The 27584-nt window shown below is 36.4% G+C and overlaps 1 protein-coding gene across 1 annotated transcript; it reads left to right on the plus strand.

Moving 5' to 3' along the window:
- Positions 1-15494: 15494 nt before the first annotated feature.
- On the plus strand, positions 15495-25608 carry TYRP1 (tyrosinase related protein 1). The gene is made up of 7 exons (XM_063180027.1): positions 15495-15932; positions 18851-19173; positions 20460-20664; positions 21529-21696; positions 23043-23222; positions 24618-24764; positions 25299-25608. Exons 1-7 carry the CDS (start codon positions 15551-15553, stop codon positions 25502-25504), a joined length of 1611 nt encoding a protein of 536 aa, XP_063036097.1. The 5' UTR covers positions 15495-15550; the 3' UTR covers positions 25505-25608.
- Positions 25609-27584: the final 1976 nt, after the last annotated feature.

The raw sequence follows: 27584 nt of genomic DNA on the forward strand, positions 1-27584 counted from the left end.
TTCTGCTTATTTTAACATTCTTGAAAGACTATGGTACCTAACAGCGCTTTTTCTCATTTGCACATATAGCTTGACATCAATCACGATATGATTTATATTTTTATAGAATATATTAATATATATATATATATATATATATATATATATATATATATATATATATATATATATATATATAAGCTCTTCTTGAGCTTATATTCTTCTTAATTTTAATCTTTCGACTTCTACAACATAGTTTAGGTGAAAATCAGATAGTTGTATAAATTTCATTCCCTTAAGATGCATAGTCATAATTCCTTCACTGAATTTTAAAAAATGTGGTAAAGAAAATCCTTTCTGGAACCATTTGTTAAATTACAAATAATTTGACCAGAAACATTAACATAATCTTACTGGACCTAGAACAAGCAGAAATAACTTTCCTATTATTTTATTGCTGTGTAAAATATAAATTAGTAATATCATTGCTGTCCAAAGGAAGTCAGACGTGCTGAAAGTAACAGTCTGAGGAATTCTTTAATGATTTAAGTCCAATGAATGATGCTGCTTTTTTCCTAGTCATTACTTTTGTATTATGCATAGAATATAAATGTTGTTTACATCAAAAAAGTGTGGGAAAAATATCACAGTAGTCTTCCTTTTCCTTTTAACTCAAACATTCCTAACTTTCGATATGTTTCATGTGACTTTGAATAAAACTGATAATCAATGGATTCAAAGGATTTCCTTAAGACTAGAAGTAGGTATATGATCTTAAGTAAAGCAACTCTACCTTTATTAAAATTTCTAAGTCAATACAGAAATTCATTGTAAAAAATTGTGTCTCTTTCCCGACAAGGTATCTTCTTTCACAGTGCCTGTTCCCAGATAAAAACTTGTCCCATTTCTTGCAGAAAAGAGCAGTCCTTGGTGTACTAGCTGAGCAGTCGTAGCGGTGGGGACTCCTCCTACAAGCCTGACACTTGTCAGCTTTTTGAAAACTGCAGTACCACTTTCTCCATGAGCAACACATGCAGCATGGGCCTAGAAGTGTTTGAGAAAAATCCTGCAGAGAAGGACTGCGGTTTGAGGGTTGACAAAATGCTCAACATGAGTTGGCAACGAGCACTCCCAGCCCAAAAAGCCACACGTGTCCTGGGCTGCATCCAGAGCAGGGTGGGCAGCAGGGCAGGGAGGGGATTCTGCCCCTCTGCTCTGCTCTGCTGAGACCCCACCTGCAGGGCTGCATCAGCTCTGATGCTCCCTTCACCAGAAGGACAGGGAACCATCAGAGCAAATTGAGAGGAGTCCACAAGGCTGATAAGGGGACTGAAGAACCTCCCCTAAGAAGACAGGCTGAAAAATTTCGGGCTGTTGTGCCTGGAGAAGTGAAGGTTGCACAGCAACCTTCCACTATCTGACAGGAGCCTACAGGGATGCTGGAGAGGGACTCTTCATCAGGAACTGTAGTGATTGAACAAGTTGGAACTGCTTTAAACTGAAAGGGAATAATAAAGAAATTATTTTCAGTGAAAGTGGTGAGTGACAGAACAGCTTTTCCAGAGAAGTTGTGGATGCCCCATTCCTGGCAGTATTCAAAGCCAGGCTGGATGGGGTCCTGAGTAACTTGTTTTAGTGAGAAATGTTGCTGCCCATGGCAAGGAGGGTTAAGTCCAGATGACCATTAAGGCCACTTTCAACCAAAAAAAAAGGACAGTTATGCTCTAGAACCCCAGACAGAGATCCTTTCTGGGACCTAAAACTCATAGTTTTTGCTGTTCAGTAACAGTTGGGAAACATAAGGAAAACTCTATAATTATTAATTGATTTTGGAATTCATGAATTGAAATACCAGTGTCTTTTCTAGCTGAAGACTGTTCCATTTGTCAAAAATAAGGCAGTGCAAACCTCAGGATCATTTCCTTCTATGTATTTGATGTTTCAAAGCCTGTCTATTTAATTTAAATTGTGGTATTTAATTTGTGGCATTATCATTACAATTAATAAGCAAAAATAATAAAAAGCAATTGTTGTCATCTATTGGTATTATTGTTTAAAAATTTTTTTTTGTGGCCTTTTAAATTATATTTCACAGAATCTCAGAAATACTATTCTGAGCAGGGATTTTGCAGTTTTCTGATCCAACCCTCTGCTCAAGCAGATTCACTTGGAGCTAATTTTCAAGACTATGTTCAGATGGCTTTTGAATATCTCCAAAGATTGATAGTCCACAATGCCTCTGGACAATCTAATCTAGTGCTCTGTCACCCTCACTGTGGCAAAGTGATGCTTAGAAGGAACCTCTTGTATTCATGCTTGTGCCCATTGCCTCTTGCTCTGAGATTGACTATGATGCCTCAGGTTTTAGCTTTTACATTTTTCAGATTCTGTGCTGCTTTGGTGTGTGGGTCTGGGCTTCATATAAGGGGATAGTTAGCTCTCTTCACAGAACAGGTAGACAAAACATTTCCTTCTCTAGCTCCGGACCCAAGGACAGCCAATCCAGATTTCAGGCCCAAGAGCATCAACAAGGGTGGACTGAAGAGTCAAAAAGAAGAAGGATGGCACTTCATGGGCTAGAGCTGTAATTGGACAATTATCTCCAATATGCTAATGGACCAACACTTATAAAAGTGTGAGGCCCCTTGACTGATTGTCCATTCCTTGAGACCATTCTGGGTTCACCTGGGGTGTAACCCTGGCTGGGCTCTTGTGCTGCCTAAGATGAATCTGTTGAGGCCTCCTAAGAAACACCTACTTTACTCTTTAACTCCATCTAGTCTCTGTTCTCGGTCAGCCTTCACAAGACATCAAGCACACTGAGAACAGCCTGACTTTGTCTTTACCCACTCACTCGTATTCCTAGGCTATGCACATACACTGATTAGAAACAACTGAAGCCTTCATTTCTTCAGGGTGAATTATCTCAGATCTCTTAGCCTTTTGCTTTAGAAGAGATGCTTCAATTCCTTCAACATCTTCAGGCTTCTCATTGGACTCTCTCCATGTGTGGCCTATCTCATATTGAGGTCCCCAAAACTGGACACAGTACTCCATGTGTGGCCTCACCAGTGATGAACAAAAGGGTGGGATCACCTTTCTCAGTCTGTGCTAATGTGTCCTAGAATACCATTTACCTTCCCTATGGCAAGGGGATATTGCTGGCTTACATTCACATTTGTGTCCATGCGGACAACCTGCTTTCCAGCTTGTTGTCACATTTATCACATTTATGATTAAACACAGTTTAATCATTGATTTGACAATGATGGCACGGATTGTGGTTATGAACCAAATCTTGGATGTACCACAATACTGATGGTTAATAAAGGAATCTTATATTTTAACTTTTGCAAAAATGCTGAGCCGACATCTAGGTCTAAGTCTGCCAAAATACATTGTAACTGTGGTATGGCTTAACTAAAAGAGTCTGATTATCATTAATAATTGCTTTCATTGGAGAGAAATTTATTACATCTAATATTATAGACAAAATTTAATAGAAGACAAACACTTTAAATATCTTAAAGAATCACTTTGTATGATGATTTTAGGGTTTAACTGAAATTTTTAAAAAATATGCACATGCAAATGGGTGCCAAACGTGCAGTGTAAATATCAGTAAGGTTTTTTGAGTAAACTTTTTCATCAGAAACTCAATATTCAGCTCATGTCAGCCAAATTTTATCTTCTACACCTGAATTAGTTGTGCACAGCTGTCATTGCAGCAAATGGTGGAAAATAGGTGCTGTTAGAACACAGAATCATCCTCTGTGTTTAATGTTTTTATTTTGGAATGAGACACACTGCATTCTGAAAATACCTGTTTCTTTCTTTAGACTGTAAAATGAACGAGCCATGACTAGTTCACATGCTTATTTCCACAGGCAGACATTGTAAATCCTGGCCATGGTGCCCAATCTAAATTGGCCATCATGTTGAGCCTTAAGTGTTATTTCTGTTCTCTTACGTATAGTGTATAATTTCTGCTAAATTCAACACTTAAAAGTCAAAAAGACTTTGAAGAAATAGACAACCTTGGAAAAACACACAAAATCAAAAGACTTGGATGCTTTCAAAAGGAAAATTTCCTTTTTGACTTATACAGTGAATCAAAATTCAGGCATGCTGGTAACTCTCAATTTTCAGAGCCTTGTCGCAAAAATTGCTGATCACTGATACACAGCTACAATTGCTGAGCTTCCACACTAATGTTGAAATACAGCTATGAGAATTCATTGCAATTGGAAGCGATCAGAGCAATGAGGGAGAGCTTCTCTGAATGAGACTTGCACCACTTCAACAATCCTATTTCCAGTACATTTCACCGAAGAGATCTTCACTTAGAGGAAGAGGATGCCATTCATAGATCTGACATATTCCACTTCCCTATACCCCGATCCCCAGACACTCAATGTCATGGCTTTGGACAGGTGGATAAAAGGCCCTGTTCTCTATCTTACTGATTAAATTGTTTTGACAACATTTCTAAATGCCTGTTCTTTCAGTAAATACATTTTCCGAAATATGATAAAAAATGTGGTTATTAATCCTTTTGATGTCTCTCCAGTAACAGTAAAAACAGTACCTATTTAACTTATATTTGCTTATTTTCACCTTTTCTAACCATGTTTGCTTATAAGAGCAGATGTCAATGTAAAGTATAAGGTGAAATATTGTGAAAAAGCCTCACTGAAGTCCATCTGATCATCCAGTCCTTTTATTTGTAGAACTAACCTCCTGGATTTGTTACATTATTCCTGCATGTGAGCAGTCTATGGCACAGGCTTTGCTGCCAAAAATCAATCACTTTAATCAGAGCATTCTGAGCCCACCAAAGTCCATGACAACTCTGTCTCTTGCAAATGTCCATTGAGCACAACAAAAAATCACATCACTTTTTACCTCAAAAAAGTTCGACCTTATTTTTTCCTCTGACATGTCTTGCCATAGCAAGAATTAATTGCAAATATATACAAAATTGTGTGCTATATTTAGTCTTAAAACAGTGTTTTTCTTGTCCCTATATGTCTTTGTACTTCTATCTTAGCAGCACTTTTTTTCATTTGCACATATTACTTGATATCAATCGCTATTTCTATTTTTAAAGAATATATATAATCATACTACTCCTTCAGTTTATTTTTTTTCTTCATTTTTATCTTTCTACTATTACAACATGGTTTAGGTGAAAATCAGATAGTTTTATAGTTTTACATACTTCACTCCCTTAAGATGCATAGTCATAATTCCTACGCTTTAGTATTCATAATTAAATGAATTTTAAAAAAACATTAATGAATTACATACAGTATGGCAATAAATTTGTATGACAGTAAAATTTGTTCTGTAGGAGAAAAAACATCTAGCCTTCCTCAAACTCAATGAACAATTAATTTTCCTTCTGCAAATCAATTATACATTTAGTATATCTGCAGCAGATGGTATGTGACATGATTTGAGTCTTGCTTAAACTCTAATACAGGTTTTATTAAAACTCTCAGGTTTTACATCACTGAAAAACTTTTCAAATAATTGAATATGAAGTCTGACAGATATTCTCAAACATTCAGGTACTTTGATGAATACTACCTTCTCTACATTTGGGATAATGTTATTTCCAGTGCTACACTCGCTTACGAATATTGTATTTCTCTATGATCAGGACATAACGAAATCTATTCATCTAAATTAACTCAGTAGTGAGTGAAAACTATGTATTCTGGGAGCAACAGCTAATAATACAGCAAGTTGAGAACCAAACCTCCTTGTTCTGCATATGGACATGTTCTATATTGTTTCTAACTCCTCTTAACAATCTACTCCTTCTAACAATCCACTGCTTCATAAGGTGATGGTTATGGAGAAATTTCTTTTTAATACAAATACATGAAGACTTTAGATTGAAATGATATTCAAATGCTATGTGGCTTTTGCTAATTTCTCATCAATAATTTTTCATCCTTTGCATTTATTTCTCTTCTCTATCAAATTGAAGCTAATTTTGCTCTCTTGAAAGAGACTTCCCTGCCTGTTTCCCTGCCTATTGACCATATTTCATTAATTACTATGAGTAACGATGCCATCTATTTTTATCTCCCACAGACTCAGACATAATTTTTCCTTTTTTAAATGCATTCTGCTTTTTCTTAGGCTTGGCATGATCACCTATACACATGTATAATACTTTTTCTCCTATGTCCTACAAATTTTTCATATCTCTAATGTCTACTAAAAGAATGAGTAGTAGCTATCCTGTTATTCTGCTGAAATATACCCCTTTAACACAACAAGCATTTCCTGAGTGGGCTTTTCTTTCTGTTTCTGAAAATGTGTAGTGTCTTGTCATATGTCAGGTCTCATTTTGCTCTGTGCTTTTTAGCCTATTTGACACCACTGATTCCTTGACAAGGCTTTTAAATACAGTAACAATAAAAATTAATTGATAATTTTATCAATGAGCCCAGCTCCACCCACACACTGCCTTAAAAATATAATTTGAATTGTGATTGCTGCACTTGCAGTCTTATGGGAGGAAGAAGCATAGGTTGAACAAAAGAGGAACCAAAAGAGGAACCTTTATCTGGAAAATGAAGGAAACTGCCTCCAAAGAGCTATAATGCATTCAGAAAACCTTGGAAAATGCAAAGAAACTGCAACATTTGAAAAAAATTTCATTCTTCCATTTTTCAAGTAGAAATTATTTGTTTATAAATTTATCCAAGAGCTGTCTTACATTTCTTAAATTTGACAGTTTATTTTTTTAGAGATTAGCTACTTGTTTTCCTTAAATTCAAGTCTATCCTTAGATGAAAAAGAAATATTATTTACATACCTTGAAAAGTGTGTGGGAGGCATGAAAGCAGCTCAAATCTTTGAAACAAGATATAGCTCTGGTGTTAAGAACTTTGTAAGATTCAACAACAAATTTTTATTGCTACTAAAAACAAGACTGAAAATTTTTTAAGGAATCATTTCTACTTGAGATGCTAGCAGACTGGAAGTGTGCTGATGGCAAAGTACCATACAGAACAAGAAATGGTGACAACTAGTCTGGTCAACATAATGTCAATCCCTCCTTTAAAAAATATGGGCAATTTGATAGAGTATCTATTCAAAAGACAATGTGATAGCATTAATAGAAGTCTGCATCAATAATCTTTAAAAGAGCAGTTTTTCTTCCAAAGCCTATCAAAAGCATATCAACAAGTTCATCCAAAAAATGCAGAAAGATAAAAGCAACCATGGTTAAATGTTCTGTCACTTTGTCTGACAAAAATCAATACACGAAATATTATTAACTAAAAAGATCCTCCTACTCTGAAAAAGCTGCAATTACAGTAATCATCTGTTTCATGAGCATTTCGTTCACCAAATAGCTCAACATTTTCGGTACTTATATATGTCTGTCATCATTAGATATATTTCTCTTACATGCTTATTTGATCCTCTTGAGTTCTTTATTCATTAATTTCCTTGGTAAGTCCTCCTAGTCAATGGAAAAAATTACGAAGTCTTAAAGGATATCTATGACATTCCTGTAAATCATTGCGCATTTTGGAGCCATTAGTGCTCATGGCATTTAGAAGTAGCCTGTGATCCTTGCCTGAAATGCACACATGCAGTTTTGACTTCCACTGCTTCCACAATACTGGAATCAGATTTCATAGCTTATCGTTTTCATTGTGATATGAGATCCCCTAGGGCTTTGCATTAGTTACTTACTCTCATTTTAAAATATTCATTCAATTAAAGATTTCTGAGCAGGAGGTGGTAGTTTTATCATCAAAAAATTTCATCATGTTGCCTTTTATTGACTACTCACAGAAGGGAAGGTTAGACAGCATTTCTTTTTCACTTGTTCAGGGAGATAATCCTCTGAAATATACCCAAAGCAGGACCCTAAATCCATCTAGACAACACTAAAAAATTAAGTGTGTTCACGAGTTGTAATTGTATTCCTTGCTCATTAGATTTTAATATATAGATTTCCTACTATGTTGCAAAGCTTAATAGGGTCTGTGGGTTTTTTTGGAGAAACAAAGTTTTTTGTATGCTAATCAGCTAGCTGATAATATACAGCAAGGGATAATATAAATATCCTTTACACATTATCAGGTACATCAAGGATTTTTATTTGATCTGTGACATTGAAGATATCAAGTATTAATGAGATTTATCAGGCCTGATCAAAAATGAAATTCTCAAGGGTTATGTTCGACTCATGGGACTTAGTACTCCTTAACATCAATTCTTATACTTTTATCAACTTCAGTTAAAGCTGGAATAAAACACTGTTCCATTTTCAGAATAAATGGCTTAGTAACTGTGTGATAAAACAGTCTGCATTATGAAGTGAATGGAGATATCCTATTTGCCTTAAAATACTGTGACACATTAAATGGCTTTAATGCATTTGTTCAGACAAATTCTGATAAAGGACTCCATCATTTTTTGCAAAAAAAGTGTTACTTGAACCTTCATATTAATAAATAATAAATACAAATTTTGGTTTCAAAATGTATCTGCAGATATTCCTTCCATAAGTAAAAGGTTAGCACTGTGTTTTGGCAAAGGATAGTCTTCAAAGGACAGAATGCCACGGTTATGATATTAACATCATCACTTACAGCAGCCTCCCTTGCTTTTCCTCATACCTTTTGACAGTTGTGAGACCTCATCTAAGGTAGTGGTAAAAAATTAAAATAGGGCTTTGTTCATTATATGTGGGTTATAAAAATAATAAAAATATCTTTTTTTTTTCTACCTAATCAGAAGCATTTCAGTCATGTCCTTTAGTCTCGGTATCTAATACACCAGCATCAATTTCTACTGCTGCAAATGAAAACATTTTACAAGCTATTGGCATGACAAAAATGTCACAGATTTTCCATAGGAACAAAAAATCTTCATCCATTTAACCCATAAATATTATATAATTTTCATCAAATCTTTTAATGTAACTCAGAAAGTTTGTGAGGGGCCTCAACATTCTATGTCTTAGAGCAAGTAATATGTGATTGCATATTAAAAATCTGTCATGATTTTTAATGTAGTAAAAATCTGTCATGATTTTTAGTGCAGTAAAGTCAAAAGAGAGAATATTGTGTATTTCAGTGCAGTGGGCTCTGAGAAAAACATTGACACAGGCGACAGCAGCTGTTAGGTCATTTTCTCTTGTCAATAAATAGCTAAGAGGGGTTTTTTTGCACTGAACTCTTTTCTATTTGCTTTGCAAATATGTCAGTGATTACTCTTTAAAGATAATTTTAAAAACATCATATATTAGCTTGGTAGGATATCTCCCTACAAAGTATCTTCACCTACGAAATATGAGCTATTAATCTATATTACCCAGTGCACAATTTATTTGCTTCAGTCAAAAGGCTTTGTGTCTATCAATGGAATAATACGAATTTTAAGAACAAATTAATCTTGTGCCAGTATTTTTTTTTCTTTTTTCAAGGCCTGGAACAAAATGCCATGTGATAGTATGTATAATCCAGCAGGTTTTAATTCATAACACTGGAAGATAATTTTTCATAGAAACCGCTTCAACAAAGGGAAAAATAATGATTCAGTTTATTGAAACATGGAAGACTTGATTCTCACTAAATATAGATTATTGTAACTTCTTGAACATCAATGGGCATATCCTGAACAGTATAATTTATTAGAGCTATGGCAAATTTATTCCAAACAATGATCTGACCTCTTATGTCTTCAATTTCAAGGTGTTCTGTGAGGAATAAAATGTGTTAGACATACACTATCTTTGCCCTTGAAAATTATTTGATCTGAAAGGGGAGGAGAGGAGATAATATAAATTGACAGAATAATCTACCTTTATCTGGGGTTTGTTTTACTTCAGGTTTGTTTGGCTTTTACCCTGCTAACTTTAAAATCAGTAGCACAATTCCCATTTACTTCAGTCGCTTGCCCAAAGTGCATCTACAATAAGAACAAAACACATATCACTTCTTGATTAGTATCTCCCTACAGTATGGTCAGAGGAGGATAAATTTCCTAACATTGCACTGGCAGGTGGATAGATGAGAGCATGGCATAGCATGACACGCGCACAGCACTGTTGGTGATGGACACCTTAGTTTCTGTAAATTCTGCCTGTGCAGAGACACTCTCCACTTCCAGACCTCACTGACAGCCATTCTAACACTATGTTAGACAATTTCCTATTCTGTAGTTCAGGGTTTTACGTGGTCCAGCTGAAACTGCATTGTGGCAATCAAAGCGGTGTGCTCACTGTATTTGCACACAATACAAAGCTACCTCTAATACCATGGTTGCCCCTAGGATTAAAGCACACTTCAGTTCCTTCACCTTAGGCTACTGAGAAAGTCAGATTTCATCAACAGTCACTCATTAGTAAAACTAATGATCCCAGGCTCAACAACATGCTTTCTTCTTTCTGGAAGTTCTACCCAATTTTGTACCTTTGCCTGTCAGCTGTTTCTCTGAAATACTGCTTTCAAACCTCACATATATTTTCAAGAGGCAAAAGTGATGCGTGCTATTTTGCAGCTATTTCAAACTCTTAGACAAGTGCTACTTATTTTCATTTTATGCCTATCTGCAACACTCTTTTAGGTCTCACTCATTTCTCTGTAGGCAGTCATTTGTCACCTCTATTGCATCATTTTGAAACTGCAGATCTCTCTAGGCACTGGACTGTGTTTGTTGAAAGCAATAAAGACTCCAATTACCTATACGTTTCCCTGCTGAAGGTGAACTTTTGAACTACAAATACAGAGTAAATTTTCTGCACTTTACTTTGCAGAAGCAACTACAGGCCAATTTCATTTCTCAGCCATACTTCAGCTCATTGGTATCATTCCAGAATAACAAAAACATGGAGGAATTGTTCAGAAATTGTTAGCATTATAACACACATTCAAGTACATGCCTAAAACTTTAGATGAATAGAACATATTATGGAGTAGGTATGACTAAAATTATTCCTTTAGCTTAAATTGTTTACAGCATTTGTAAGATTTATTGTAAAAACTTGATACTTTAAAGAAAAGCAGTATCAATATTTAATTTAATTTTGTTTTGTTTTCTTTAATCAGGCTATCAAAACTTCTGATAAAAATCTTCTTTGCTTTATTTATCTTTCCTATACGTGGAATTATAGTTGGTCCAGCTTTCAAGAAAGTTATACATATTCTCTCAAAATGAAAGTAGAATTTAGAATTTACCTTATTTGCAAGAAAAAATAAGTACTTGATAAAAATATGACAGTCCTACTCTCAGAGAGTAATTTAAGTACTTAGTAAGAATCATGCAATCTGCTGGATGAAGTTGAGAAAGTTGTTGCCAATAAGAAAAGTGACTAAATAATATTCCTTTAATTAAAATTAATCCATAGTTAAATCTTGCAGTACAGTACAGGACAGTATATGTATGATTTCCTAGAAAAATGAATAATATTGCTCCATGTCTGAGATATGTCTTAGATACAATGGGACTTCCCATATCTGACACAACATATGACACTAGGAAGAGAGGAAAAAATTAATGAATGTGTGAAAACCTTATGCTCACTCCAAACAAATGTAAAAAGGAAATATTTTTATTTCTATTCATTGGAATGGTATTTTTGATTTCATAAGGTTGCACTAAGTGCAGTTTTATATTCACCACTGGTTCAGTTTTCGATTGTCTAACAAAAAGGGAGATAACATAGACTAGGGCAATAGGTAGTAGAATTATCTGGGAAGTACTGCTTGTAAGAGTCAGCATTATTTTTGTAGTATTCTTGTCACAAATAAGCCTGCTGAAGGTTAACCTACACAAATGAGCCAATCTGCCTCCACCTGACTGTAATTCTATGTCTTATTAAAACCAATGGGACTGTGTTGATTTTCATTATCTGAGGCTGGTCCACTGTCTTCCTACCACAGCAAATTGGTTATTTAACAGAGCACTGAGGTTTAGATGTCCGTAGCTGCACTCATTAATTCTAGCTCAAAGTAATTTGCTAAGACCTAAGGTTTGTGGGAAAAATGAAATTATGTGCTCCTTCTGATAATATACTTCTATAGTTTGCATGATAAACATCAGTAAGAAAATCTTGTCTCAATTTCACTGCAAGTCTTAATCTCAGTAAAAGATTTTCAGCAATAAGTTTTGCATTGGTTGTTTTTCTGAATGGAAGCAGAATATTAAAGGCTGCAGATCAATTAACATCGCTGTTGTTTGTTGCTCATTCATTTGCAATTTATTTGTAAATGAATACTTTTTTGCATTCACATATTCTGTTAATGAAACTCCAGCATCATTTCCATTGTAAAGTCTGCAGCTCTCTACTGATGCCTTGAGATAGTAGTTTTAACTGATTATTGCTTATAGTATGCTAGAAAAACATTAAGTTAGTAGGCTCTTATTTTCTTTTTTCCCCTTTCTCTTCATGAAAATAGAAACAACTAGGTAAGTTATGCTCTCTTTTACAATCATATCACATAGTACTGTTAGAATGTACCAGCTAAAATAGAAGAAATAGACAAATCTCAAAATGTAGTTTACTTATTCAAATGTGTAGAACTGAATAAGCCTATGACAACTGAATAACTACAAAGAGAGAGTTTACATAAATAGGCAATTATCTTCTGCTGTATATGCTCCATGAGTGCCATTGATAATGATCTGTTTCCTGGCACTGACCTTTAATGCTTCTTAAAGGTACTGTTTCATAGGAAGAAAAATGCATGTATAAGTTTCATTACAATCACATGTCTTTCCATGTGTTAAAGAATGGAGCTTCTGAATGCACACTGTGTTTTTATACTTTAAACAAACAAATGCCTGTATTCCAACTCTTAGTAAAGACCACTGGTAGCTCTCAGAGAACTGATGTTTGACTGTAGGCCTGATGGCATGGGGTGAGGCAGAATCAGTAACTCAGGTTTCATCAAGCACAAATAGAACTGGCTGGATTTTTATAACCTTCTCCAGTAGACTAGGGTACTACCACAGCTAAACCTGTGTGTCTGCATAGAGATCTGTTCTCAGCATCAAGAACTGATGTTTAAAAAAAAAAGAGAATGTTGCAAGGTATACGGAAACATATAGCATATTAAATAACTCTCTTTTTGGGTCTTTTAGTCCACACAGGCAATTATTGAGCTAGGTGTTCACACATTGACTTCTTCCTCATTACCTTGCTTTTGTGGACAAGCCCTTTCTGAACTGAGCCACAGAAACACAGATGTGCATTAGGATAATCTCCAAGATCAAATCATTCCAGGCACAGTAGGGGAGCAGGAGTCTTTAAATGCAATATATCTCGAATGGCAAGAACATCAAAATAAAGATTATAAAAAGGACTGCATTCCACCAAACAGTTCAGCAAGATTTCCAACAGGATACCCAGGGGAACATCAGTGGGCAAAGAGGGTTTCTGATCCTCAGCAGTGCATCTCTGTCGTAAAACATTCATAGGTGTTTTCTGTGCAAGAGGTTTACAAAATATCTAAATCATGTGCATCACTATGAGGGGAAGTTTTATGATGCCAGAAAACCACAGTCAGTACATCTGTTTGCTCTGTTTTACTGGGGCTTTGTCTAAGGACCAGCATTTATCCCTTTAAAGCTTATTATGAATTTGCTGTATTTGCTAAATATTCATGGTGAAAACCTGTATGCTTCTTCTTTGAACTTTAAGTTCTTTTCAGATAAAATCTCAAGAGATTTTTTACCAGCTCTGATTTACCTTCTAACGTGAAAACAGTGAATTTGTGTCACATGTATCCCAATAGACATGTTCAAAGAGACAAGGTTTAAGCTTGGAAAGAAGCAGGATAAGCTAGTAAAGAAGAGAATGTAGGCTAAAATGGAGAATGAAGTGGAAGTCAGAATAGAAAAGAGGTTCATTTGAGGACTAGGAAATATTACTGTCTGCAAATGGAGAATGAATTACAGAGACAGAGAAGTGTACTAAAAATCTAGGTCCTACCCTGAAGCAAGCATGTTGAGTTGTACAAGGCACAGAGGGCAAGGTTCACTGCTCTGGTGCATGGCTGGTTGGCAAGAATAAAAATACAAAAAAAATGTTTCTTTTTTCTGCCAGAATTGGGTGCATTCTCACTTTATGACTTGCACACAGGGAAGCAGAAAGAGCAGGTAATCCATTTCCTGCTTGATGCCAGTTACAGTGCAATTGAACCTTTTCCCAGAAAACTTGTTAATGTTTTGTCTTGATGCCAGTTAAGATGTTTTTTGACATATCTTCACCCTACTTGACATATCCTCACCTCACTGACATCCATCCTTATTGAAAGCTAAGAAAGAGAGTAATCACTTGAATAAGGCCATTTTTGCATAGCAGAAATCATCCTTGCGGTGATTAAAGAAGCTATTTTTTATTTAAGAGATTTGTCAATTTCTTTGTTTGATTTCCCTTCATAGCACCTGCTCAGAACTTAGTATTTCATGAAATTTGAATATGATAATTATATTTTTATTTTAGTATTAAATAAATTATTAAACTAAAGCTTTAAGTTTAAAAATTGGAGTCTTTAATTTTATAAATAACATTGCTTAGTCACTTACTTCAGCCTGATCTTGAAAATACCATCTTAAGAACTTTTTCTAAGTGTCTGTTAAATGTGATTTGCCCCACTGTTCTTTGTCTGCTTTCAAATGAGCCTTTCTTTGCAAGTAATTAAAAAAAACCAACAAACAAAAACCAACTTCACATTTGTTCTGTTTTGAATTCAAGTATTTGTCTCTGACCTTTGCTAAAACTTGTAAAATCACAAGGAGATAAGCATGAAAGAAATCATGTGCTGTTCAAGTACTTAAAGTCCAGAGAAATGCACTGAAGTAGAAAGGGGATTAAGAGAGGAAGGAGGGTGAGGCCAAGCCATTCTGTGTTGGTACAAGAAGGATTAGCAGGCAGACTGAACCAGGAGAGAAATTAGCCGTGCTTATTTCAGGTTAGACAGTCATACAACGTGCAGAGATAGAACAAGATCTCAGCAGTGGAGAGGTACCACGAAGAGAAAACAGGTACAATGCATGAGGAAGTATAGCTTTATTTTATGTTGGAGCTGGCACTGGAGAACAGCAAGAAAACTGAGGGAGAACAAGATATACTAGTTAAATGCAGAAGGCATGAACCAGGGGAGGGAAGGAGGGGCGGAAAAAAAAAGTTTCAGAAAACTGGTGCCTTAGGCTTTAGAACTTTGCAGCAGTGAAGCAAATGTGTCTGGCAAGTGTAAAATGTGAATGAACATTTTGGAAGAATTTAGAAATTAGTGAGCAAATATAGATCTACTTATTTGCTATCTTTCATGCAGATAATGAGAAGAACATTAGTGTCTGTGGTCAGAGTTGTTTGTCTGTTCAGATAAGTGTGTAGAGTTAGAAGGAATTTTCTGGGATGAAACAGGTAGCCCAGAAATTTGTATCACTTGTTTTTATTCTGCTTTCTCTCTCGCTTCCTCTCTCTCTCCGTAAAGGGAACTGGGTGTTCCATCACAGGAGGGGGAAATCAGCGTGTGTGGACAGCCAGCTCTGGGAGCAAGCCGGCTCTGCCTGACCCGCTGTCATGCGGATCCCCACGCTGCTCCACCTTTCCCTGCTACTGCTTCTGACCATGGTGGGCCAAGCTGGAGCTCAGTTCCCCCGGCAGTGCGCAACTGTTGAGTCCCTGAGGAGCGGCATGTGCTGCCCAGACTACTTCCCTGTGTTCGGGCCCGGCACTGACCGGTGCGGCGTGTCCACGGGCCGGGGTCGGTGCGTGCCGGTGACGGTCGACTCGCGGCCCCACGGCCCGCAGTACATCCACGACGGGCGGGATGACCGCGAGCAGTGGCCCATCCGCTTCTTCAACCAAACCTGCCGCTGCAACGGGAACTTCTCCGGGTACAACTGCGGGTCCTGCCGGCCTGGCTGGACCGGACCTACCTGCAGCCAACAGATCAGCATAGGTAAGAGCATCAGGAATATGACATGGAAATTGCTCTTTGTCAGTGCTTGCTTCTAAATGGACCTAGTGGATTTGTTCTCTTTAAGGTACAAAATGTCCATTATATTTATTTAGCATTTTAGTATGTTGCTAAAGTGGTTAAGGCAGGTGCTAGAGGAGCTGTTCAGCATGTGTATAAATTACTTATACTTACTATCCATTAAAAGGAAGAAAAGAAACTTCCAGTCAATGCATCAAAGACCATTAAAGAGTAGAGCCATCAATATTGGTAAAAAAAGTTACTATTTGAATTTAGGAGTAAAACAATGTATATAGGCACGCACATGTGTTTGTGAGTGTGTTTGGGAATAATATGTACCTCAATAGGTTTAATACCTTGTGACTATTTTAGCTGTTCTTTTCATTCAAAGTCCCTTAATACAATTCTAAACTATATACCTGGTCTGGTATATTTTTACTGTCCTGCTGCTGTCAATATCTTTAAAAACATTAGTCATGACTGTGGAAAGCTCAAATTAATCAGTCCAGGGTGTGGTAAGCCCTTCTTCAGTTCTCCAGTTTCAGTTAAGTCTAGCATATCACTAAACAGTTCTTTAATTTTTTTTAAAATTGTTATGAAATCCTTGCAGGTCTGGAAATATATTGAATATTATAGGGAAATTTAAAAAGACAAACAGGCCTGGGGACAGATAGATCCTTGTTCTCATCTGAAAACCATCTAAATGGACAAGATTTCAATCTTTATTTTTAAATTTATACACTTTTAACTTCAAAGATGTTACTGAAATCCTGTAAAATCCATAATTCCCCCCAAAATGAGCAATAGGTTCTGTTGATATGTTAAACAAGAGCTCTCTAGCACAAACATGCAGTGTTTATTTCTGCAGAAACAGAAATCAGCACTGAGTTTTCCCCAGATAAGGGAACATTCCATAGATGTAAGAGCATGTCCAAGAAAGGGTTAACAAAGACCACTTACCAAATCAAAATTTTAACAACAATTCCTTAATAATAACTTATTGATGGCTATGGGAAAAATCTTTGAATTTTTTTTCCTATTCTTTGAGCTTCAAGAACTAAGCTAGAAAGCAGAAAGCATTACTTGTGAATTGGGCATGCTAAACCAGACTGCACGCTCTGAAATTCTGGCCTATTCTATTTTGCAATGATAACAACTCTGAAGAATAATCAAGAGATAAATGTTACACATTTATCAAATGTAAAACTTTTAACAAATGTAAAACTTTTAACAAATGTTAATTACATTTAACAAATGTAAAACTAGAGACGGGCAAATAGCAGTTTTAGGTAATTTTCTAGAATATACAACAGCACATTTTACTTTTCTCACATTAAATCCTTTACAATGCATTAAAACACCAAATAAATCAGATACGTCATGCATGATAACATGAGTTTAAAAGGTGTAATTTAGTTTCCTCTTATGCTCTAGGTTTCCACGCTGAGGTCACCTCTTTTGCCCATTCACAGATCCATTGGCCCCATCTGCTCAGATTTTAGAAATAAGTACTGGATTACTGTCAGTACACCCATACTAAATTGCTGTAAAATGCAGTTTGGTGTCTTCATATCTTCTCAGTTCATGACTAACTCTAATAACAGTCACAATTTTTTGTTGTGGTTCAAGCATATACTTTAGGAATGAAAATGTTAAGATGCCTATGTAAATCAAAATTAGATGGACAACTAGAGTTCTCCACTTGAAACACTACAAAAACACCACAAATCAATCAACCAACCCACCAACCAACCAACTAACCAACCAAAAAAACAACAAAACTAAAAACCCATCACTTCAGCGGCGAGGTTCAGTTCATGTCAGTTCAGTTCTGCAAAACAAAAAAATATGTTTCAGGATACACTGTCCTTGGATGAAATTCATGTTTCAGGAAAGACTTTATTTAAATTTCTAAGAAGCTAAAACATCCCTCTCTGAATGATTTTTTTAAAGAAACATAATTCACTTTTATTCTTCATATAGATTCATGCTGAAGATCTGTTGATTCTTCAACATAATTGATCAGTATCAACATAATTGATCATTGATTTGGACAATGAGTTATGGATTTTTACAGTATTTTTCATAATGACAATAAGTAAATATTGAAAAACAATTGTGAGGACTTCTATCTTTATCTTAGTCTAAACTTAGTCAGAGATTTTCCCAGACCAGCTAAAAGAAGGACTGAGGTGATCTGAACTCAGCTCTTCATGCTAAAACACTGCTATTTCAACAGTGTTTCACTCTCTATGTGTGGACAATGGCATTTTTTCATTATTTTGAGATGCACTGCTAAAAAGGACTAATATGTGGTAATTGTTAATAATGTCAGGTTAAAGAGATAAAATAACAGAGAATTTCAGATTAAATAATACTGTACTGTGTAAAATTCAGAATAATTCACTGGTGAATCTGCCATTTTTCCTACAAAGCTCAAGAATAAAAAAAATAATTCTTCATTAAATTGCCAAACAGAGGGTTTCTGATTATTATAAATTGGTTTATAGTCTTTATTTCCTGTTTATAGTCTTTATTTCCATCCGATATATTTAAGTTTACTTACAGGAAGCTTGAATATATCGGATGAAGTTCTGAAAGGTTTGTATGACAGAGTAGTCTTAGTCTTTTGTCTAGCGTAATGGAAAGATAATCTGTAACAGTACTCTTAAAAGTATTAAAATTCCAAGGATTGGAGCTCTCTTTTAATTTATTTCAGATTTTCTCAAAATAAGTAACATTATCTATTTATGCTTAGTGAGTTCCCCCAATAAAAAAGGGTGAATACTTGAAGAAAAAGGGACTTAGCAAGAATTATTAGGAACACGATAAACAAGTTCTCTGAGATCAGGCTTCAGTGTCTATTACTTTGGTAACTTGCTTCTTCTGTATTATCACAGTCAGAAGGAATCTTTTGGATCTAAGTGCAGAAGAAAGGAATCGCTTTGTGAATGCCTTACACCAAGCCAAGGTGACAGTCCATCCTGACATCGTTATTGCCACACGAAGACGTGAAGAAATCTTTGGACCAGATGGCAACACACCTCAGTTCGAGAATATCTCCATTTATAACTACTTTGTGTGGTCGCATTATTATTCTGTCAGGAAGACTTTCCTTGGTGCAGGGCAGCAGAGTTTTGGAGGAGTTGATTTCTCTCATGAGGGACCAGCTTTTGTCACGTGGCATAGGTACCATCTATTGCAGCTTGAAAGAGACATGCAGGTAAAGTTCCTGTAAATGTTTACTGGTATTCATGCTATGTTCTGTACAGTTAAAGAACTTCACTCCATATTAAAATAGGCAAAAATGACAGCAGGTTTCCCTACATGTTGAAGTGATTCTGCTTCAATTTCAGTAACCCCTTTGGTATACAAAATTTAATAGAGTGCATTTAGGCTTCAGACTGTCACTTTTATAGAGATGTTTAAATACAATATTTTAATCACAGCAATAGAAAACCTAAAATTTCCATAAAAATCTCATGGAAAAAAAGATGTATTCCAGTTATAAGATATTTTATTGGACCAACAAAGTTATTTTCAGTAGTGTTTTAAATCTCATGGCCATTATTCTTGAATAACATTAACGAAAGCAGCAGAAATTCTGAAGCAAGTGATAACAGAGATGGCTTAGGGATTCAGAATCACATTTAGTTTGTGTAACTGGTTAGAGAAATTAGTGTTTTGTTATACCCCATTCCATAAATCAATGATTCTCTTTTTTTTTCCCCCTCTTATGTGGACCTATTCACAAAATAGGTATAGTATTTTATGAACCACCATCCTTCCTAAAAAAACAAGAATTAAGTTTTCAAGGTCAGGACTAAATAGTGTCTGAAATCACTTCAGTCTTTCCACTAGCTTTAATTGCTTTACATCAGGCTGAGGCACAAACTCCCTTCCAAGACATACATTTGTCATCAGTGGCATTTCTCTAAGTGAAAGCCCTGAGAAGTTCTATCTCTCTGTGATTTAATATATATTCCTATTTATGTCAGTAGACTTGATCATTAGTCAAAGTAATTTTGCCTCATTAACTCCAGAACTGTCCAACTCTAACCCATACTAGAGCCAAACAATGCCAATTGGAAAAGCTGGCGCCCCTATTCTTTCTATTTCCTTCAGTTCCACACCTATTTATTATGTGAACTACAAACACTGTTTTCACTGACAGGCCATTAAAAATATTTGGAAAATGGGGTTTCAGCGTTAATTTATGTTTCTCACTGCTCACAATATTGTTTTGTGGCAGAGGTACTGTCTTATTAGTGGGGGAGATCCATGATTCAGTTCAGTAGTACAGCTATCTGCTCTGCTGAACAAAGGTATCCATGTGAAAAACTACCAAAAGCTTCTACATGAATTTTACATAGAGGTCTTCTCTTCTATAAGGCAGGATTCTGACTTTTTACCAAGATGTATTTAGCTGTTATTTTAACATTCTTCTAGCAGTAAACATTATAGCTGTCTGTGTCAAACACATAGTAATACCATATTTATATGGATTAGAACATGCTACAGGACCCCACTTTTGGACTGCCCTACTGGAACTTTGCAACAGGACAAAACACATGTGATATCTGCTCAGATGACTTGATGGGAGCTAGAAGCAATTTTGATGTCTCTCTTATAAGCCAGAATTCAATCTTCTCTCAGTGGCGAGTGCTATGTGAAAATGTGGAAGATTATGAAACCTTGGGAACCATCTGTAACAGTAAGCATGAATGATGAAAGATCTCTTGAGAGAAAATTCTCTTAATAATAAATAAATGTAATGCTTAACATTGTAGTTGCTTTTTCCAGCCAAAAGATGTTAAAGTGGTTTTTGAATATTCTTGATCTATGTTTCATCAGTCTTTTGAGATAATACATACTATCAGAAGCTTGTAGAAGAAGAATGATTAAATGCTTTGCCTTCCCTTCTTATGCAGTACCAATTCATCTCTTACACCATAAATAATTACATCTGGCAGTTTTATTTCTTAACTGAAGCTTAACATTTCTTCTGACTACTCCACTTATCACCTTCATGCCGTTCTGTTCCTAAAATGAAACATCCAACAAATCCCCATAATAACTACGTGCACCATGTTTTGAATGTGAGTAATACCACATTCTAACATACCTACCCAAATTAAAATAATTTTTAAAATACCAGTAAGTTTCTTCATATAAGCATCATCATGGAAATATGGGGCAAAAAATAAGAATCCCCCAATATTGGGTTAGTAATTTACATAATCTTTTTCCCAGCTACTCTATCAGGACACCCTCAATAATGTCGGCCTAGGTTTCACCAGGAAATCACATGAAAGTCTGTAGAAAATTTTTCTAAATCACTTAGAGAACAACAAACTTCAGTAAAAAGCTTCTAGATGACATTTTAAATCCTGGAACAGAGAATCCAGAACACAGGGCCCCATGAGCATTCTTTGCAAAACATAAGGAACTGACCAGTTCATTCAGTGAAAATATAACTTTTGAGGGATTTTTTTTTGCCATGATTCAGTCATGAGAGCGATTCATTCATGGCCTACTGGTCCACCAACCTTGTTTTCTCTCTTCTTTCCATTTCCAGGTACTGAGGGTGGTCCCATCCGAAGGAATCCTGCTGGAAATGTAGCACGACCTATGGTGCAGCGTCTCCCAGAGCCTGAGGATGTTGCTCAGTGTTTGGAAGTTGGTGTATTTGACACTCCTCCTTTTTATTCCAATTCAACAGACAGTTTCCGTAACACAGTAGAAGGTAAACATGACAAATAAAAAGACTTGGAACAACTCCAAATAAGTCAGGGAGCCGACTTACCACTTTTTCCTGTTGGAAGTATGAGTTTTGAGACAGGCTGTTGGACAAGAAGAACACATTGTTCTTAGCTTTAAGTATTAGCTCACTATTAAGCAGAAATAAACTCTATGTAAATTACTTTATAGCTATAGCTTATGTCTCTTAAAATACATAAAAGTCTCACGAGTCTGCTGCTGGTATACTAAGTAAAAACTAACTTCAGTTCCTTGGCACATAATTAGTAAGTTGTCTTTGTTGAAAACACAGTCCTTGCCTTTGGATTGATGCTGCTGCATCCCTAAATGAAGGAAACAATGGCTTCTAGCAGTTATTCTTGGATCAGAATTAAAACAAAGAAAAGAAATGAAAATAAATTGAAAGCTGTGGTAGTACTTAGGGCAATAGTATTGAAATAGTAATTGAACTCTGGGTACAGGATTTACTGCTAGACATGCTAGCCCTACTCTCTGCGACATAAAACTCTTGTTCTTCTATAAGCTCTGCACATTTAAAACTAAACTCTCCAACACCAGAAGACACATATATACACACCCCCCCCCCCCAAACAGAAAAAAGAGCCTAAACATTTGATTTATACTGTTCAGACAGCATCCTAACAACTTCTTCTATACCTTATTAATCCAGAGCTTTTAACAGGAAAAATTAAAAAGTAACAGTTCAAATTGCTGCCTATCAATACCTAGGTGTCCAAACATGGCTTTAAAAAATTAACTGTATGTATCCCTCCCTGGAACAATAGTCCAAAGCTTGAACACAGGAGGAGTTTTCATGATGCTTCAGATCCTAACATTTGACTTGAGGATTACGAGGTTTTGGGCACAAGGAAAGCTACACTCCATGTGAAGATTTCCAGTATGTGTTCCCAGTATGCATGGAAGTGATGTATGGAAACCTAACAGCTAGCTCATTAGAGTAAATGTCAAGATACATCTGCTTTAGTAAGCAGTTAAAAAACTCATGCAACTATGGTGAAAGATATTTAGGGCCTAAATATACACCTTTATTTTCATGCTATGTTGGCCATTTTTGTGGTAGAACCCAGCAGCTTTGCAGTCCACATTCCAAGAATTCTTTCATAAAGGCTATTTTAATCTGAAAATTATGCATTCCAGGAACATTTCCCAAATGTCAGTAGGTAGAGAATTAGCTACCCATTTGTTTCAAGCAAAGCAACATAACAACATGAATGCATTTCAGAGAAAACAAAAAAGTATTAATCTGAGATTGCAGCTTCCAAACAAAATCTTCACTGTAATTTTTGTTTTCTTCTTTGTTTGCATATTCAGGGTACAGTGATCCTTCAGGAAAATATGACCCAGCAGTCCGAAGTCTTCATAACTTGGCTCATCTATTTTTGAATGGGACAGGAGGGCAAACTCATTTATCACCAAATGACCCCATTTTTGTCCTCCTGCACACATTTACAGATGCTCTTTTTGATGAGTGGCTGAGACGGCATTCTGCAGGTAAGATGTTCTCATGGACAGAGGCAGGATGGCTGGTTGTCAGTCTTTGTAGCCACAAAAACTCAATTCCTTCTTTTGGGACAGCAAGATGCCCCTAAATTTAGGAGAGAGGATTGGAATTTCAAGAGTTAATATTGTTAACAAAGACAAAGTAGTAACAAGCAAGCTCTCCTCCTCACCCCATTGACATCCAATTGCAGACCACTCTCTGTGAAGGGACCTGGACAGACACAGCAGCCACAATTCAAGAAAACAGTATGTGGGAATACACTGCCTCCATAGAGCAAGGACATTGTAACCCCAGAATGATATTCCACTGTTGTGTGGAGTAAATAACTATTTTCTTCTTGCCAAAGGAAGAACAGGTGCCATACACATTCATTTTCACCACCTTTGTTATATACTACCAGCATTCAATAACCATCACCATATACTTCTAAAGGAAATAGCTACCATTTCTGCCCTTGCTTCTTTAATTCCAAAAAGAACAGAAAAAGGTAATATAGGAGAAAATGAAAAAGAGGGAGAAAGGAGCAACAGAAGGAAGGATTTGAAAGGAATGAAAGAAAAAAAATAAAGAAGGAAGGAGACTTACATCAGTGGGCTAGGGAAAAACTCAGTCTAACCCTTATGTCTATGCATCATGCAGCAACTGTATTCCTCCACACAATGCAGCAATTTTATTCTCCTAGGATAATCTATACTCCTCTTCCTTCTTCTACAGAAGGCAGCTGTTGCTGCACAACTGAGCCTTCTTTGTGCAGCTTCCACAACCTGCCTCATTGAATTTTCTCACATCAGCTCTCAGAGAGCAATTGTAACCCCTTGTGGTTCTTACATGATCTATCGCAAGGTTTGGCATCATCTTACCACAAAGTATTTTCTTTCTGTTATGTTTTAAGTTTTGTTGTTGCTGTTGTTGCTGGTTTGATTTGGTTTGGTTTGGGGATTTTCTGTTTTGTTTTGATTTTTATTTCAGCTGACTTCCTTCTCATTTAGCATAATGTTGCAAAAAAAAAAAAAAAAATCCACTGGAATTTATATCAACTGTCCTCCTGTTCATCACTGCTACAATCAGGCGTAGCAAGAATGTAGAAAAAAGTCTTTGACATATTTCTCCTTTTCCAAGTGAGAAGAAACAAAAAGCCCAACACGGGCAAAATTTTTAAAAATTTACTGGCCATTTCTGTTCAAAACCAGAGATAACACTAGTGGCCTTGGTTTTGGACAGCATAGAGACTCTTACTTTATATCTGCCACACCAGGAAACAAATCCTTCTGGAACAACTGAAAAAGAATTCTAGGGTACTCAAAACCCTGAGCTGGAAAAAAAATAAAGTAGTGCAATTTATTTTGAATTTATTTACAGAAGTGTGATTTGACTTTCAAATATAGATATCTCAACATACCCACTGGAGAATGCCCCTATTGGACATAATCGACAGTACAACATGGTGCCATTCTGGCCTCCAGTAACCAATAATGAAATGTTTGTTACTGCACCAGAAAACCTGGGATACAGCTATGAAGTCGAGTGGCCAGGTAAACTGTGCAGCCTAGATACTTCCTCTCCTTTTTTTCCTTCATATCTTTGTCTCTTGAAATTTATTCAAATTTCACCAACAGTATTTGCTGTCTTTGTAAAGTCCTTTGTCTCCTTTCCTACCTTACTTTCCAGATGTTTGCTTAGGATTTGGCATAACTACTGGTCAGAGACTGTTCCACCATGAAGTTCCCAGTACCCACCCTAATTTTAGGAGAAGTCCTCATTTGGATCTTAACCTTGCAGAATGTCCTCATTCCTATGTCAAATAGATTCATTAACTCACTGTAGAGAATGCAAATCCTCACAAACAAGGTGGCAGAAGAAAGGTCCAGAACCAATTATAGACTGAGGCAAGATAGACTAAATCTTCTCATATTTTTGAACAAGAATTATCAAACAAAATTTTACTTACTTCTACTCCCCAACTCAGTGAATAATGACAAATGCTGAGTTCCAGTCTGAACTTCAGGTATTCATCCATATTATTTGACTTTCTTTTATATCTTTTCCTTTTGTTTTCCCTCTTTTAGGTCGGGCTCTCCGTGTCACAGAGATGATAACTATTGCAATAGTGACTGCACTGGTTCTTGTTGCAATTATCTTTGCTGCTGCTGCATGTATCGTACGTGTCAAGAAAAATAAAGATGACTTGCATCAGCCTCTTCTGACTGACCAGTATCAGCACTACTCAGATGATTATGATGGCATACCAACACCAAGCCAGTCTGTTGTTTGAAGAGATGGCACTTTTTTGCATCTGACTGAAACTGGGGATCTTTTTGCTTTATTTCATAAATGGTGGTCATCCACCTGCTTTAAAATAAAGAGCATAAAATGTCAGCTGTCTCAGTATATTTCCTTCAGCTTTCACTTCCACTTTCATCACACCTAGGTGTCAATAAGACGTCTTTGCAGTGCTAATTCTATGTTGATTATAATAGAAGCTTTCAAGGGTCACTCGCAAGCCTTTCCCATGCATATGTCTGTAAAATTTGCCAAGCATTAGTTTACTTGCCAACAGCCAATGTCATCCGACTTCATCTAACTTTTATACCCAGAATTCTTTTATGAGGTACTTTTGTGAAAAGGTCAAGTCTAGAACATGATAGAAGGAGAATACGAAATACAAGTAAGCACCTTGGCTAGATGAGTAGAATGTGTTTCAAAATAGTCATCATGCCAGACAGAAAGTGACAATGGAATTCTGAGGACAAGGGTATATTTGAAATATAACTTTATTCACAAAATATAGTTATGAACCAATAGCTGCTTTTAAGTGGATCTGTGAAAAGATATTCATCGTCAAAGCCACTCCAGTAATTGGCAACTTCAAACAGGTGTTCAAACACAGCTGTCTGCAAGAGCATCCAGTTGAAAGGACAGATGGCAAAAGCCTTAGCTTAATTTTTATTTCTTTTTTTGACACTCGCTCTCTTCCTCTCTTCCACTATCCCCACTGCAGAGCATTCTCCCCAGCAATGAAAGACCTTGATTCAGTTGTCTCATGCTGGAATTTAAACCCCCTCTTGTACTTTGAAAGAAAGCCCCAGGCATTAAGCTGTAGAAGAGACTTGGGAAAATAGCCTTAAGCAGTGGTTGTTGAATTAATTCAACACAAGTCTACAGGAGAGCAACAAACTGACACCTGCCTTTACAGCCTGAGGTTGGGCTTGAGGAATCTGGCTTCAAGCCTCACCTCCTCTCTCTCATCCTAACTAGATACCAATAAATCATCAGATTGTCTTCCTGTGATGTGTTATTGAATCTAATTTAGGAGTCACTACCTGACAACAGGGGTGTTCCTGGTTTCAGGCTATTGAATGCACTCAGCTTTAACTGAATGTTACATCAAGATGTCCTTTGTCTCTCTTCTGTCTAAGCCCAGCTTCACAGAAATGGCAAGAGACTCGGACTGAGCTCCTTCAGTCTGAGGCAGCCCTTCTGGACATAAGTTACTAGGTAGGAGTCACATGCCACGCTGACCTCAGGGGTTATGCAAACAAGAAGACAAGTACTCTTGGCTAGGCAAGTAGAAGATGGGTCATCAACTCAACCCATGCTTGGTCACTTTACCAAGCATGAGTTGTGGGGAGCAACAAAAATTTACACATATAACTGATAATGAGAAAGAAAAAATCCACCTCTAGTACCTATGGCACAGTTAATTAGAAACAGGAAATTTTTGTTGTACTCTTGTGCTCTAACTTACAGTCTAGCCACTAAGTATTTCACATATGCAAGCAACAGCTTATGTTCCATCATAAATACCTTTTCCTGCCTTTCTTTCTTGTACTGACCAGCAACTTGAAAAGTCATCTACTTTACTGATTTCAGTGGATTAAAGTAGGGTGATGCAACATAGTTTGGATTCTGGTCAAGAGACCTGGTTTTTATTCTTAGCTGTTACTGACCTGATGAATGTTCTTAGCTTGCACATTTTTACCTCTGTGACTCATTTGACTCATTTATATTCTGAGAAAAAATAGAGTTTCCTTTCTGAAGTGCTTGTACTTCAATGGGTAAAAAAGCCATACAGAAGCTTGACAGGAGAAGGAAAATGTCAAGGCAAAATCAGATTTTGAGAAGAGGATGTTAGCCATTAACGCTGTTCAGTCCTAAAGTAAAAGCAAACACTCATGCTTTGAGGAGGGCACAAGTCTTGAGGGTCAGAGATTAAGACAACTGCCTGCTAGTTACAGCTGACACATCTAAATGAAAGAAGCAGAGTCAACTTTCAAGGCCGAGATAAAACAAAAGGGACAGTACGCCCAGGAATTAGAGAAGGAAGAAAAGGGGAGAACTGTGTGCTTGACCCA

Source organism: Melospiza melodia, chromosome Z (assembly GCF_035770615.1).
Source record: "Melospiza melodia melodia isolate bMelMel2 chromosome Z, bMelMel2.pri, whole genome shotgun sequence".
NCBI lineage: Eukaryota > Metazoa > Chordata > Aves > Passeriformes > Passerellidae > Melospiza > Melospiza melodia.